The sequence below is a fragment of the Hydractinia symbiolongicarpus genome, chromosome 5, assembly GCF_029227915.1.
Source record: "Hydractinia symbiolongicarpus strain clone_291-10 chromosome 5, HSymV2.1, whole genome shotgun sequence".
NCBI classification, from domain to species: Eukaryota; Metazoa; Cnidaria; class Hydrozoa; order Anthoathecata; family Hydractiniidae; genus Hydractinia; species Hydractinia symbiolongicarpus.
In genome coordinates, this window is record NC_079879.1 from 10,102,508 (window position 1) to 10,118,640 (window position 16,133).

General features: G+C 33.4%; 2 protein-coding genes across 4 annotated transcripts; one reads left to right on the forward strand and one right to left on the reverse strand.

Moving 5' to 3' along the window:
• Positions 1-1,182: 1,182 nt before the first annotated feature.
• On the reverse strand, positions 1,183-9,401 carry LOC130644686 (uncharacterized). 2 transcript variants are annotated; one of them, XM_057450390.1, is made up of 3 exons: positions 9,168-9,401; positions 2,770-2,881; positions 1,183-2,336 (listed from the first exon to the last, which is right to left on the reverse strand). In XM_057450390.1, the coding sequence occupies exons 2-3, from the start codon at positions 2,846-2,848 to the stop codon at positions 1,186-1,188; spliced, it is 1,230 nt and encodes a 409-aa protein (XP_057306373.1). In that variant the 5' UTR covers positions 2,849-2,881; positions 9,168-9,401; the 3' UTR covers positions 1,183-1,185. The 2 variants fall into 2 exon arrangements, with proteins under 2 accessions (XP_057306373.1, XP_057306372.1); XM_057450389.1 differs by lacking the exon at positions 9,168-9,401 and having other exon boundaries at positions 2,770-4,973.
• A 943-nt stretch (positions 9,402-10,344) lies between these two features.
• LOC130644687 (transmembrane emp24 domain-containing protein 9-like) lies at positions 10,345-15,515 on the forward strand. 2 transcript variants are annotated; one of them, XM_057450392.1, is made up of 4 exons: positions 10,345-10,566; positions 14,192-14,418; positions 14,572-14,767; positions 14,957-15,515. In XM_057450392.1, the coding sequence occupies exons 1-4, from the start codon at positions 10,440-10,442 to the stop codon at positions 14,986-14,988; spliced, it is 582 nt and encodes a 193-aa protein (XP_057306375.1). In that variant the 5' UTR covers positions 10,345-10,439; the 3' UTR covers positions 14,989-15,515. The 2 variants fall into 2 exon arrangements, with proteins under 2 accessions (XP_057306375.1, XP_057306374.1); XM_057450391.1 differs by having other exon boundaries at positions 10,351-10,566; positions 14,572-14,718.
• The last annotated feature ends 618 nt before the right edge of the window (positions 15,516-16,133 follow it).

Here is a 16,133-nt window from a genome sequence, read left to right on the forward strand (position 1 = left end):
TTGGATTTCATTGATTCATTTGCCAATTTTAATTTAGATTGTGTAAAAAAATCTTTTCTTGAAGCCAAAAGATATCGTTCTGTATATCATAGCCAATAGCCAACAAGCAATTTCTATTTTAAGAAAAAGAGAAAACTGGACAAATACCATTGAGCAGTGTGAAATTCATACGTCATCGACTTAAGTAAATAATTTGATTTTCATTGGCGTTGATCAAATTTTTTGATATAGATTTTTTTGGCGACGATTAATTTTGGCGTATTTGGTTTAATCTGTTATGGGTGTAATTTAACGATTGATTGAAAATGGTATAAGTCATATCTCATGTCGCCAAAAGTTAGTGCTAATGAATCATCGACTACATTGACCGACGCCTAAAACCAATGTGGTTAAAGTTGCCTTAACTATACAATTTTGGTTTTTAATTTGTCGTGGAACTAATTTGGCAATTTGTCAAATACTTTTAAAATTTTGCCTTGCAAAAACCTCTACACCTAACTAATTTATCAGGAATTCATAGTCCATAGTTTTTAAAATTTTGGTGAAGATAAACCCTCCTGGACGATAGAATTTACCAGATTCATCAATAAGATCTTCCTGACACAATCTGAATCGAACTGGGCGCCATCCTGATAACGCAGCCTTCGGTTCTTGTAAATTTACTGCGTCCATTTTCAATAAAACGAAAATTTAGTTGCGACAACATGTAACGGAATTAATTTGTCAATTATCAATTGAATCCACAGTGACAAGTACTTCATGAAAGGGCTACGAAATACTTGAATTAAATATTAAATTTGGTAATCCAGTCTAAGGCAAAAAGGCCAAGTTATTTGCTGTTTATCCCCCATTATAGTAAATGTCCCTTTTAAAATTTTGGTGAAAGGAAACCTATGTATACAAGAAATACCCTTTGTTATAGCTAGTATGTTAATTAAACGAAAAGTTTACAACTTTAACAAAATGTGGATATTAGGCTGACTTATAACAAATTAGACAAGACACAACGATGTCAAAGCAATTGGACGCAACAAAAAGCGGCAATCGTTATTTACTAATCGCCTATGTAATCGATGATGATTAATTCTAGTTCCTCGCTAAGAGTAATTGTACTGTCTTTGATGCGTCATAGTTGATGTTTTATGAAGTAAGAATTAAGAAAAAATATGACTACAACAAAGGTGGTTATTCTAGAAATTTTTTCCTGAGATACTTTCCAACAGAAGACCATGCAATATATGTCGTATACTGTTTGATGTTCATATTAGTCACATTTTGAAAATATATACCTTCAATAATCTTATGAACGACGTCTCCTGGAATATTGTCTCTACCACTGATAGCTTTGTTTAGATTACTTATAAATTTAAATTTTTGAAATTCACAATCATCGTGCCAACAATGAATGTGAGGAGTTTCCCAAATACTCTTCTTGCTACAGGATGGTGTATCAAGCTCTTGTTTGTATTTTATAGAAAAATCTTCAATTAAATGATTTAGAGCAAGTTCAGCACCGTACAGGAGGGAGACTGGTCTCCACCATCTTACCCATTCTCCTTCACGATTTGCTGTGAAATTAATAGTTTCCAATCCAGGTGCAGTTGGATGAAATTCATTTAAATACATATGTGCTGTCATTTCTAATGTCTTCTTAGAAGCTACTGTGAAAAGTTTTGTCTCGCCATACCAAGTCGAACCAACACAATGTACGCCTCGATGTACCATATTTAATTTACTTGCAATAGCTTTTAATCTTTTCATGTTAAATGGGTCACAATATCCACCTTGACCTGTTATAATTCTTTTATTTGGCCTCCAAATTAAAATGGCAGGCGATAAAAACACGTCAAGGTCAGTTCGCAAAAGATATTTGTACGGCTTCATCAACTCATCTACATCCGTCCTATTGAACATAACAAAAGAATTGATTGGTCCGTATGGAACATCCATTTCAAATTCTTGTTCAACAAACCAACATTTAGGAGGCGTGGTAGAGTTGACACTTTTTGTATACAATTCGCATATGTGTTCTAAGTTTGGACATATCAACGGATGACAAAATGTCAACAAATCTACATGCATTACTTTATGCCTTTTAATTGGACTGATAAGTTTATCTCGATAATCTGTAAAATATTTCCATGAGCCATATAACATAGACACGAATTGATATACTTGATTCATGCTGTTTGGGATATATGAGATAATTGCAGTACGATCTCTTGGTGTTGGCAGAGGCTGTGGAATAAATTCCTGTGAACTGGTCTGCTGTTTTAAACTGCGAGGAATGCTGCGATCTTTCTTGTATGAAAAACCAATAGTAAAAGAAGGCCATTCTGAAAGAAATTTTTAAATAATGTCCTATATAACAAGTTCTTGCAAAGGCACTGGGAAACAGTGATATGTATCTACTATACGATTTTGTCAACTAGACGTTACCAAAGAACACAGTTTGAATTATCGAATTTCAAAGCTATCAGGACATTGGGTAAGTTAAAAAATGGCAAAATATTATTGAAAATAATTTCATTTTCGTAACTGAAACAAATTTATGCATAATATGGTAATGGTGACAGGCTTGGAGTGTCTTATACTTTAAAATTTCCTTGAGAAAGAGCGATTTAAATTTAATCAGTAAAAAAGCGACTAAAGTTCGTTGAAGCGACTAAAATATTTTCACCGATTTTTTTACAGACAAATTAGGCAAATCAGTGCACACTCTTAAAATCCCTTGGTATAACAAAAATTGATAAATTGATAGTATATTACCTGGATTTTGCCATGTTACAAAAACCAAACCAAGAACACATAAACACATCAACAAGAACAGTAATATATGTATCTTCATTGTGGCAAAAAATCTATGTGTGTGATATGTTTCCTAAAAAATAAAACAAGTCTTTTCTGAACCTAACTAAGATTAAGAATTCAAGTCTGTGCTTGTCTGTGACATGTAATCATTTTTTCTAAACTGTACTCGTTTAAAGGATCCCCAAAATATTTTTTTTGTCTTTTATAAAGCGTTTTTTATCAAATCAATTTCATCAGCCAAGAAATTCCTCGTGGGTTTTTTCCTTATTTTATTGCTTTATCTAATATCATAGCATATCGATTAAGATTTAACGCAGGATGCTTTAGACCGCAGTAAACGAAATCTACTTTGCTAGCACATGCAGTGAGTAATTACTTTTTTTATATATATAAGAAACCTGGCGAAGGGCCTAGTTCTAAAAGTTTCTTATTTGTAGGCTGAAATTCCATGTTTTTAGTTCCAAAAATTTCTTATTTAATTTCTTAATTTTCCCAGTAAAATATAGGTTTCTTATATCAAATAATTAGCTAGTTCTAAAAGTTTCTTTAATCTTTGGACTAGTTGGTTTTAAATGAAAAAAATATAGCATTTTTTGTTTCAAAGTCTCTCCCCAGTGATGATTGTAACATTTTCTTCAATTAATTGTAAGAATTAGTTAGAAAAAAGTTTCTTATTTCAGAAATAGACATAGAATGTAGTAGTAAAAGTTTCTTAATTTTTGAAGAATTCTGGTAGGTTTCTTATAAACATGTTTCTCATAAAAAAAACGTGTAGTATCATGTTCAGGGTGCCCACACACGAATGACAAAGAACCAATAAAAAAAAAGTTTAGTCAGAAAATTAACAATATTCTTCTTTGTTCTGTACATTGATTTCCCGCCATTTTTAAAGTGTTATGTTGTGTTATGTTACATTTTAACACTCCGGAGAGAAATCGATCCACTTTAGACTTGGAAGTTGATTGATTTCGTTTCACCCAGATTTTGCGGTATATGGTGTGGACGATATGATGATTATAAATTCTGTCGAAACACTCCCAATCCGACTTTCGTGTGCCGCTCTCCATCTGTCCTACGTATGCGCAAGTAGCGAGTTTGAAGCCTGCTGTTTGTAATGATAATTTCACCGTTTTGAGAACTAGTGTGGGGGCAATTATAGCTATATTGGATCCCGCTGGATTTTTTGGCTAGAAGCAATTTTTTTAGATTCTTTCTAACATTTCTATGAAGATTCAAATTCACCTTAATGCCAATTTTTTATATTAATTTTAGGTATAATTTACAGACCAGATCTATTTTGTACAGAAATGACTAATTTTGGCCTTTGAGGACCATCTAAATGTCATGTTTCTGTTGATAAATAGTGCTTTTATGGAAATTTACTGTAATATTTCTAAGTAGAAAGAGTGTTGTTTAGTCTTGAATCAGAATCAGAAATCAAAGAAATACAAAACTTGGTTCCCTCATAGTTACGTCATAAATTCTGCTTTCCAAAAATAAATTTGTCTTGTGTATTGCAATGGACACACAGAATGATGTAGAAACTCACTAATACTATTTTATGTATGATATGCATGTTTCCTATTCATTAAACTCAACCTGATACATAAAATCTGTTGAACTTTTATAGAATAGTAATTTGTAATATCAAGACAAAAACAAAAGTATATACAGAAAGAAAATATAGTGATCGTTATGTGAGTTAGTTATTTAATAATAGTCGTACTCATGCCAGTACGAGTAGGAGATCATCTGGGCGACCTAAGGGGTTATTACCTACGTAAAATCTAGAGTCACAGCGTTTGTTGCGATCACAGCACATAGAATATAACAGAAAGGCATGTGTCATATGTCAACATAAAATAGGAGAAATGCATCAAAGTATCAACGATTCCTATGGGTCAACGGCTATTTGAATATGCATCATCAATTCAGAAAAAAGATATAAAAATGCGACTGAATTCAGCCTGTAATCCATCAGACGCTCTAGCAAATGATGTGTTGTATCATTTAAAATGTTATGTGCACTTACAGAGAGAGGCTGGTAAGAACACAGGCACAGATTTCATAGATACAAATCATAAAGCTCGGGTAGTAGCAGATATAAAAATCCTGAACCTGGTCGAGTACAAACTTTCTCAAGGGGAAATTCTTAATATTTACACTATTCACAGGACCTATAAAAGTATTTTGGTAGAAAATGGAATGGGAAAACGTTCTTTAAAGAATGTCTACAAAAATATTTAAAACAGTTGATAGAAGAACAAATTGGGGATGTTAAGTTCATTAAGTCGTATCGCGCAAATGAATCAACACAGTTATGCAGTTCAAGAACTGAAAGCGAAGCTTTTGATTCTGCCAGTATTCATAGTAGTGCTGACGATTATAATGTGCTGTTCAAACCTGCAAAGATACTACGGAAGGAGCTGTAACAAGTTGTTTGGTATTGACAGATCCATATCTGTTAGGGTTAACGAACGAGGCTACCATCATCAACTTTCTAATTCCATATGCAGCAGTTTTAACAAAAATGTCATTAGGCTTTCTTTAACATTAGGTGAATAGAACTGGAGCTTTGATGATTAAGATAACGTTATAAACATAGTAACAAAAGCAATATTACCGAAAGATGTTGAAGCAGTAAGAGGAAGACAATCACAGTGAATTGGAAAGCGACGATGATGATTGAATTGATAACTGACATTTATTCAATACCAATTAGATAATAGATTTCGTTTTTTTATGTGGTTTGAAATTCGAACCCAAATGTATAATAAGTAAAAACAATATAAGGACAAATTTGCGAATTTTAGTAATTTACTGACTGGCTCATATCATGGGTTTTGTAGTTGAACTTTTAACAACATGTGCAGCATAGTCAAATTACATTTAATGATACCAGCAAGTGGCTAAACCTTCACGTAATACACACATATAAATTTTTTATAGGTTTGCCTTTTCATAGTTAATTAGCAAATATTTCTTGGGTTTAAGGCAATAAATAACAAATTAAATTTTGATAAATTTTCTCCCTGATCTTTGTCAGAGCATCTTCAGATCACAAGTAAAAACGTCTTTCACGAATTCAATTCGATTGTTTTTACCCTATGAAAAAGGCATCTCAGAACAAATCGCCAGAGTATGCAAGAAATTTAATGTAAAATTAACACATACGAAAAACAAAGCGCTAAAAAATGTTGTAAAAGGCAACAAAATATTGAAAAACGGAAACCAGGACAATGAATCAGGTGTTGTATATAAAGTAACGTGTGGAGATTGTGGAAAATATTACATATGAGAAACAGGAAGGAAGTTGACAACACGAATAAAAGAACACAAAAATGGCGCAAAAAACGATAAAGAAAACGTCTCTGGAATGTCCAAACACATTAAAGAAACAAAACACGAAATGAACTTTGAGAAAATAGAAATTCTCTATAGGGAAAACAATTTTATTAAAAGAAAATTTAAAGAGGCATTAGCGATTAAACAACATAAATCGGATTTATTGAACAAAAAAGATGAAATAAGACGATTATCTGAAATTTGGGAAAACATACTATAATTTTTAACGACTTTTATTGTTAATAAACGATTTTTATACATTTTATTTTTATCAAGAGAATTTTTAACAATTTGTACATGCATGTTGAAAGACGTTTTTACTTGTGATCTGAAGATGCTCTAACAAAGATCAGGGAGAAAATTTAGCAAAATTTAATTTGTTATTTATTGCCTTAAACCCAAGAAATATTTGCTAACACACATATAGTAAAAAGTATATACAAATAAGCGATTTTTTCCCTGTTATTTCCATCTGGTCTGTAAAATACACAAAAGTGAAAATAAAAATTAGCATTAAGGTAATTTTGAATATTTATGCAATAATATATTTGAAAAACACAAAATATTGCTTCTAACAAAAAAATCCAGCGGGGTTACAGTTGCCCCCACACTAAATTGACTGTTTTATTAATTTTCTTCATGATTAATTTTAACTTTTATGTAATAAGGAAGAAAAATAAAAGCGAAACTAAAATCATTTGAAATTAGCGGCCTGAAAAAAGGATTACAGTCATACGGTCATTTCTTATAACGCTGTTGTGTTTTTCTGTTCTAACTTATGTGAAAAGAAACTGAGAAACGCAAAAAAACTCAAAGTTCTCTTTTAAAACAAAACAGAAAATGTGGTGATGGGCGCTACAGTGCTCATTTAGATACAACTTCACGTGTAATATTAGCCTACTTGTTTCCTTCGTTCGACAATGTCAAATTCAGTTTCTTTCACAAAAAAGCTTTGACGCAAATAAATGTCAGAGTAGCTGAATCCCTAAAACTCCAATTCACCTTTCTAGAAAACCGCGAATTACAATCAACCAATGACCTTGTGGTCATTGGTTGATTGTAATTTGGCGTGGTCACATCTTAACCTTTTAAATAATACAAAATTTATTAAATTTTCACAGGTGAGTGAGACAATTGGCGCTCAAAACAAAAGATTCCCCGATATTGGACAGTGAGCAAAGAACAAAAGATTGAACTAATCAAAAAGCGCAGTCCTTATTGTGACCGCAGAAAAATCGTTTGAGAGCCAGCGTAATATTTCCTACCTTAACTATTACAATAATTTTTCAGATTTTATTGTGGTAAGAAAAATTATGCTGGGTCTCCTGGCTAGTGTAATATCTAAAAGTTTGGTTTCCAGCAACATAAAAACAGTCACCGTATGTTGTCTAACAAAACGGCACAAGAGATGTTACATAACAAATTAAAAATCAATCTAAAGTGTCGAAAAAAAAAGAAAAAAAACCCATAAAATATAAATAGCTACTTTACATTTTAAAAATTTTGTTCCAAGCATCAATAAAATCATGATATTAAACCAACCTACGTTCAAACACTTGAAACATAAATGGTTCCTTTAAAAAACAAATACCAGTGGTGTAATTTTACCATTTCTATGAAGTTTACCAAATCCTATATATCCTACGAAACCTGACACTGTATTAAACAAGTAAAATAAGTATCAAGAAATATAATTAAATTTAGTTTCTCCAGAAAAAAAAAACTATTTTAGAATTAAATATTTTTGTAAGATTTTCACATTTGCGTTTAAATGTACAAAAACTCACTGTTTTGTTTGGTTAACGCTACTAAAACTTGCGACATCGTCTCGTAATGGGTGTGACCACTCCTCATCTTAAACAGAAGTTATCAAAAAGAAACTAACAGGCGTTTGTGAAACTATCCAGCCGCGACAACTATTAAAACCAGAAGACTAGCAACTGTGAGCCTGCACTGCCTCTAAAATATCCTGAAGTAACTGGTGCCATTATCCCATCGAAACAGAATGCAGAGATAACACTTATTTACCTCTTCGTTATTTAAATCTAACATTGACATTAAATTGTATGACTCTCAACACTGAAAACAGCAAAATAACAATACACCTCTCTTAGAAACTAGCTTAAATATTAATACGCATCAACGCAACCGGATAAATCATTGATACAATACCATTGAGTTAAAAATTCTGCTTTAATAAAACATGTGGAGGCCTACAGTAGCCATTGCTCAACCCATTTCTCTTTTGTAGAAAGAAAAAAAGGTAGCAAGCAGTTTGTGTTTTAGCATCGTCATATTCTTTTCGGAAAACACATAGAAGAAAGTGCCCTCTACTTTGTTCCGGTTATGTTTTTTTTTTGTTAAACAAATAACCTGCTTCGCTTGAATAAACATTTCTTAAGACATTGTGCCACTATTTGTTAAAGCTGCTCCCTCTCATTTCCAATGACCCTTTTTATACTCTTGAACATGTGCTACTTCGAACAAAACCCATGCTTCCTTTACCCTTTCTGGTCTTGCTAACTAAAATTTACTCTACTTTCGTATTATTTGCTATGTCGAACTACGTTCTGGTCCCTAAGGGAGAAATTACAGTTGTTTCGAACTTATCAGAAAATATTGCACCATCATAAACACTATAAATCGATCGCTTTCGAGAAATTAGTAGTTATCAAGATCTCGAAAAGAATACTGCACTGGAAAAAAATTAAATAAAAAGTACAAAAAAATCGAGAAAGACTTATCAATTAAAAATACTTTTATAAAAGGCTTTCTTTGACACCTTTTCTTTTGAGTTATACGGCAACTCGTCAGAAAAAGTTAAAACCCTCCATCTCGATTTTTCTACTGGTATAATCTCCTTTTCTCCAATTTCTTGTCAGATCCATTGAGAGTTCGAGATAGCGGAACTTGACTGCACATTCCTTCTAATAACGTGTAAAATTATATTACAATTTATTTTTTTAGGACGTAGTTTAAGCTAAAAAATAGGAACATACAAAACGATGTACCTTAGAAGCTGGGATAAATCTCCCTGATGTATGGCACTTGAAGTGAAATGTAATCTTCTCCTATTAACTGCGTGAATTATTATCCAGTGAATAAACATTTGATGTTCGTTCTTCATAAAGCAGCAGATTTTAAAAACACTGTTCGCTCACAGTCTACATAATGAAACTTCAAAAATGTTTTGCTGCATTGTAATCTACTGATCGTCGTATAGATGAGTGAAAAATGTTTACAAAGTTCCGTATATGCGCAACTTTCTATTTAGAGCAGACAATTATAGCGCCAGTTTTTTTGTTTACTTTATATCTTCAATCGTTACGGTCCGTTGTTTATATTTTTGCCTGTAAATATAATGCGTGCGCATGTCCAATGTATTAAATGCAAAATGAAAACATTACGTTACGCCACAACTCCTATGTTTATTGAATTTGAAGTTCTTGTTTCTGCATTTTTCTGGTTGATTATTCAGTATAACTCACTTTTTCCGACCACTGCAAGCAATTTTGTTTATCCAAAGTCCATTTTAAAAACACACAAGGACTCTTGAAAAGGTTCACTGAATCCAAGTTACCAAAAGAGGAAATTAAGAACTTTCTACCAGAAACTTAATAGTCACGAGATTTTGCCCATAAAGCACATTTAAGAACAGCCAGCTTTAAAGCCAAATAGCTTTGATGATTTGCATTGGATTGCCAGAAAGTAGGTGGCGGTGAAAAATTTAACACCTGTCTGCCTCCCCAAAATATCATAGGCAAGGTGGGGAAGAGGTCCAACCTCGATCCCAGGACAAGTTGTCTCTTTTTGAATATCGGACGGCGAGACGAACATTTTTCGTCAGACCTATCAATAAGCGCAGCGCCGATGAGAGACAAGAAGCCCTGGGAACGAGGTTGGAAGAGGTCGACCTCTCTTTAGTTGCCGGAAAGAATAACGCCTTGAGAAATAACTCAAATAAAATCTGTGCAGCAGATTGGTTTTAAATAATGATTTTTTTATGTTCTGTTTTTTAATATTTCTATTTTTCTTTTTGAACATCATTTTTTTTAAAAAAAATGGTTAGAGAAGAGGGCAGGTGTGTTCGATTCACATATTTCCAAGCCCCATTCATCATTCAGATTCTGCGCAACTGACGCCGCGGATCAAGCTATATGCGGCCTCAAAAAATAAATAAATAAATAAAATTAAGAGGACACGTTGCGTGCGCATAACGAATAAAAATTAATGGCAGCTTCACTGTGGTAGCGAAAGTGTTGTAAAACAACATTCGATAGAAGATGAGGAATTATTTTGTATTATTAGCTCTACTCTACACATCAACATGTTATGGACTGTATTTCCACATGGGTGAAACGGAAAAGAAATGTTTTATAGAAGAAATTCCAGATGAAACTATGATAACAGGTTTGTTTGCTGATTTTTAGGTCAGATTAATCTGCGAGATTTGCATCTTATTTCTTGCATAAAGCCAAATCATATAGTACGTCAGTTAAGGCTTACCTCCCACTTTCATCAGTACAACCCAGATGTAATTCATGAGATTGTTTCCATTTCAAGAGATTGTCCTTAAAATTGCCTTCTGTTTTGAAAATTATCTCCGTTTTTGAAGAAAAAGATTATCTCCGTTTTTGGAGACAAAAAATTATTTTTTGTCTCCTTCTTCCCAACCATCCTCCGCATGGTTTGTTACAAGGAATTGCATTTCAGGAATGTTCGGCAAAGTGCGGGCGGTTTCGGGGGACAACCGCAAATTTTATTTGAAAAGTCGCCCGAACTCGCCCGTATATATGCGGGCGTTTGCGGCTTATCGGCACCCTCTTTGGGAAGAAGGCGCTAGAAGAGAAAGGAGTTAATAAAGTTTATATATAAGTTATTTATAAAGTAAACTTTATCAAAAACCATCAAAAACAGTTCTTTTAGGAAATTCGCTACCACATAGTAAGTTTATTTTACTTTTTATAGTTTTTATGAATCATATTAGTGTTTGTTTTTTTTTGTTCTTCGGGCATTGTTTGGGCCTATGCGGGTTTTTTCGGGCGAATACTTGAATTTTTTTCAAAACACTGAACTCGCCCGAAAACGCCCGCACTTTTTACGGCGTATGCGGCTTATCGGCACCCTCGTGTGCCCTGTAAAAATGAGTCGGGATTTTCAGATCAGAGCAAACAATTCGTTCCCAGGGTCAAAAACAGTATAGAGCCACTCAACATCGTTTGTAGACCATTTTTCGGCACCCTGTAAACTGTCAGTAGCCACAGGAGTGCCCTAAAGGAATTAATTTTTACGGATATTAATTTTCGCGTTTTTTTAACAACTTTGCATTTTCTGGCGAAAAAAATTTTCTTTTTGAGAAATATATACCTCGCAAAATTTTTTCCCGTTTTTTTTTTTGCAACTTATACCGACTCGGGTTTTTATTACCAAAAGTGAGTCGGACAAAGGATGCGAACACAACATATTTTTGATAACGGCCTTAGTATGCTACCTTCAAATTGAATGTCTCGCTTAAATATTTTTAATAATGCTAATACAGTTTTTATTCCCTGGTTGCATCTTCTTCTGTATTTTAATAGAACGAGTAACTTAAAATTTAGCTTTTTTGATAAAACAATCTTTATTCAGCCAAGGGTATATAAGATTTCGGTCAAGATTATAGTTTAGTTTACCTGCAAACAGCCATATTAAAATATATACAATCAAAAGAAGTAGTGAAAACATTGATTTATTGTTGTTCCTTGCCGAAATTATTTTAACCTCCTTTATGCTTTCGTAATATATTTAAACATCGCTATGACTTGCTGCCATCTTGCCTGTACATGCAGTTTTAGTTGAATAAAAACAAGATTGATATTGCAGCTTATTTAAGTTTCTGCATTAAAAACACGTGTTCCCTTCATCAATTTTTTTTATTGGCTTAAAACAACCATAGTTGGTCACAAAGATTTACTTATTATCACTAAAAGAAGATGCGAATTTCAGCATAAGTGTGTGCATTTTAGAATATTTTTTTTGAGTAAAATACTTTGCTTAAGTCTATTAAATTTTCTCATTGATGAGCTACCCAGGCGATGTTTCGGGTATTTGTTCTATTAAGTTAACAAATTTCGGTATAGCCGGCTTCTTATTTCGTAAAAATGTGCTTACGTGATCAATCGTGTACGCCAGTTGACTACGTTACGCGATTGCACAGCGTACCTAATTTGCTCCAGTTACGCAATTTTTAAAATAGGTATTTATTTGTTTAGCAACGCACGTGCAAAGGATGTTACACGTGCGATACGGGCTCCAAGGTTAATCTTTGTTGCACATTCATTTTGCGGTAGAATAGTTGGGAGTGTTTTGAATCATGAACCCCAAACACAATGATTGAGCGTCTACTGGTATAGCGACTCTCTCAATCCTAACTTCTTTCTCTACATGGCCGAAATAGTATGCATGACTATACTGTCATTTTAATAAATGGTTTCCAGTTGCTTTGTCAAATGAAGAAATTATCTAATTAAATCCATGATAAAATGTCTGTTCCGCCTGCCAGTGCCTGAATTACGTTAGGTATGACAGTTTTAGAATTGCTTTATCTGTGCTGTGTCAGCGTTCACCTCAGCATTAGTTAAGGACCGCATGGCTGGATTTGTTGTGTAAGACCTGGTTATCAACGACGAAGGGGCCAGGCAAAAGAAATTTCTGTCTACGTAGTTCTTTTAAGTTAAGTCAGGAGTCAGTGAATTAGCTAGGATGGTCAGGTTGGCTATGAATAGGCTTGTTCGTGGATTAAAAGGACCCGGATTATTCAGTAATTTTCAGATCTAATCTGTCAACGGAGCTACACGGTTTTTCCCGTACCTCACATAATTCAGGTATGCGATAGGGCGTAGGAACGTGATCGCGTACCTTAAAATGAGAAGCCTGTATCGGTGAAATTGGTAATATTGTATAAACTAGCCTTAGGGCTCACGATATCATCTCATAGCCATGCAGTGTTGCCAGTGAGAGACAAGATTAGTGGGGAAAGTTAAATCACATAATTAGGACGTTTCTCTAATATGACCGCTCAAGTTTTACCTGTTTCAAATGCTAATAGCCATACATAGAGAAAAAAAGAACACATGGTACAAAGCTTTAAAATCCCTCTATGCTGTATTTCTCTCTGAAATAACGATAAAACAACCCTACCAAGCTTAAAAAATTGTGTAAAGTGCAGCTAGCACATTTTCGATTTTGGTTACTAGGCTTACACCTATGGTTGTACCTGCTGCTTCCCCAGTAAGATCCAGTTTTACGTAAATGCATTTTCTAAGTATCCAAAGGCTCAAAAATGGAGTTAATAAAAAATATTTTATTTTTATTGGGAATGCTGATTTTGAAAGACTTAACGAACCTTAAACCTTCCAATATTTTGCAAAAAATGTTATCCAAGGAAAACACAGCAATATATAACTGGCAATATCCTAAAAACTGTGGTTGTTGATTAATGAAGTTTAAAATATAAGCAGCTTTATTAAAATATAGTAGTTTCTACTATTTTTAAAGGCTTGATATGAGTTCCAATTTTGACTAACCAATGTTATACCTTATTACATCATTGGTCTTTAAGCTTTCACCAACTGCATTCTTTAAAATGATTAAAGACACAAGTCGCCAATTTAAAATTATTCTTAGGATAAACTGATATAAATGTAGGTTTTTTCGTTAGTTCTCCTTTAAAATTATAAGCTTACAAAGAGGAACTTATCAACAAGGGATGAAATAGGGCTATTTGGTTTTGAAAAATGAAAAAACATGTGTTCAGTTTTTATTTTATGTTGCTTTATTATTTTCATAAGATTAATTTTCTTATTTTAATTTTGTTTCCATAAATCATTGATATTATACTTATGTTTTCACCTGCTGCTAAGCATAAATCTATGCAGCCAATTGTTGACTGTGTTATCCTTTTAACATACATGCACGTATATCAAAAAAAATTGTCGGTAAATACATCAGCTATCTAACGCAATATTAAGTGTTTTGTTTAATTTCATTTTTATAGGAAAATACCGTACACAGCTTTTTGATGATTCTGCAAACGATTACATGCCAGCCAGTCCTGGTATTGGGATGCACGTAGAAGTTCTTGACCCAGAAAAAAAGGTGGTGCTGTCAAAGTTTTACGCTTCTGAAGGTCGTTTTACCTTTACGTCGCACACTCCTGGAGAGCATCATATATGTTTACATACAAACTCAACGAGATGGAGTTTATTTTCAGGTGGTAGACTGGTGAGTATAACGTGTTTTTGTTAGTCAAGGAAATAATTATTTTGGTGCTGCTTTCTTTCATATGGTTATTTATGCCAAATGCCAGCTTACGATAGAGTGTGTACTTACAATAACGTTAAAGACCTTTCGTTTTATGATTGTATTTTCTTTTAGCGAGTCCATTTGGAGATGTTAGTTGGTGAACATGCGAATGATTACGCTGTGATTGCAGCGAAAGATAAATTAACAGAATTACAACTTAGAATGAGACAACTTCTCGATCAAATTGATCAAATTACAAAGGAGCAAGCATATCAAAGGGTAAGAAGGTCCTACGAAAAAACCACATTAAGTGCATTTGGTAAAAGAGGTAATACTGAAAAGTTAACTAAAGTACAATTGTTTTCACAATGAAATTTTCACAGATGAGTGCTTATTAGGAAGTTTTATAGAGCAACAGCGTCTGGGTTGGATTAATCAGTGGTATTCGAAATAGCGCTGTTACAAATAATAATGTGTTTTCCAAGTCTTTTTTCTACGCCTATACTTATATTTTTAGTACCGCGAAGAACGCTTTCGAACGACAAGTGAAAGCACTAACCAGCGTGTGTTATGGTGGGCGTTGCTACAAACACTGGTTCTCCTAGCTACTGGCTTTTGGCAAATGCGTCATTTGAAAGGATTCTTCGAAGCAAAGAAATTGGTGTGAATAATCGCGTAGAAAGAATTTTATAATTTTATTGAGTATGAGAACAGATCGATATATTGTTTTGTTTCGAAGTGAAAATGTCTTATTTGATAAGATTTGTGCAAATATTAGGATGTTTTTAAGAAAAGGTATTTATCTGCTTTTTTAACGTCAATAGCTGTACGCAATCTCATGTCCTGCTCGAGCGTCAACAAACTCTTCTCCGTTCCTTCCTCTTAATACTTCCAGTTTATACCTAAATGCTTAAAATCAAACGTTTGTAGTTGTTTTTTCTTAAGAGTTTGTTTTATGTGGTTTTCTTTCGGGCAGGTTTTTTGCTTGCAGTTTTTTGGTTTGTGAAAGGTATAATAATTGCTACAAACGTATTTAAAATTATTCTACCCGCAGAATAAATGCAATTGTAAAGAAACTCGTGTAAAGTAGTTTTTCTTCTCATCATCGTCCCCAGGCTTTTTTAGAACCTATTTTAATGAAAAAAGGGAAAATCCCAAGGAAACGAGATTCTTGTCAACCGGTGTATGATATTTTGTGTTGTTCTACTTAAAATGGCTTTAGGGTGGTGTTACTTTTAAAAAACTGGTATTTTTTTTCATACGTTGCTGCTGCTTCTCAAAACCTCTCAATTCTCGTTAATTTTAAAAAGTCTCCTGTAAAGCTGTAAACTGTAAAAGTAGATTTTTAAACAGTTTTCTTAAATCTCTTTCATTTTACCTGTTACGAAGCTACTTTTTTTCAGAGAAACTTTCGCGAGTCGAGAAACTTTCGCGAATCTAAAAATTCAAATATTTTCGCGAGATAAATTTACGCGAAATCCGAAATGGGAAAGTTTTGGCGAGATAAACTTTCGCAATTCGTGATTATAAACTTAATTTTTATGTTCTTATAAACACATAATCGTCATCGTGTTCTTCGTCATTAAACTCGATTATAAGCATTCTGCTCCTCTTCATCAATTCTGCAAACCCTGTCCAGATGCAAAGCTAATAAGGTAGGGCCTTGATCGACCAAGGGATCAATACCATGGAAA

Coding starts and splice junctions, on each gene's coding strand:
- LOC130644686 (XM_057450390.1), bottom strand. CDS start 2,848: ATGAAGATACATATATTACTGTTCTTGTTGATGTGTTTATGTGTTCTT. Junction 2,337..2,769: donor TGTAACATGGCAAAATCCAG/GTAATATACTAT, acceptor AATTTCTTTCAG/AATGGCCTTCTTTTACTATT.
- LOC130644687 (XM_057450391.1), top strand. CDS start 10,440: ATGAGGAATTATTTTGTATTATTAGCTCTACTCTACACATCAACATGT. Junction 14,419..14,571: donor TATTTTCAGGTGGTAGACTG/GTGAGTATAACG, acceptor ATTTTCTTTTAG/CGAGTCCATTTGGAGATGTT. Junction 14,719..14,956: donor AGGAGCAAGCATATCAAAGG/GTAAGAAGGTCC, acceptor TTATATTTTTAG/TACCGCGAAGAACGCTTTCG.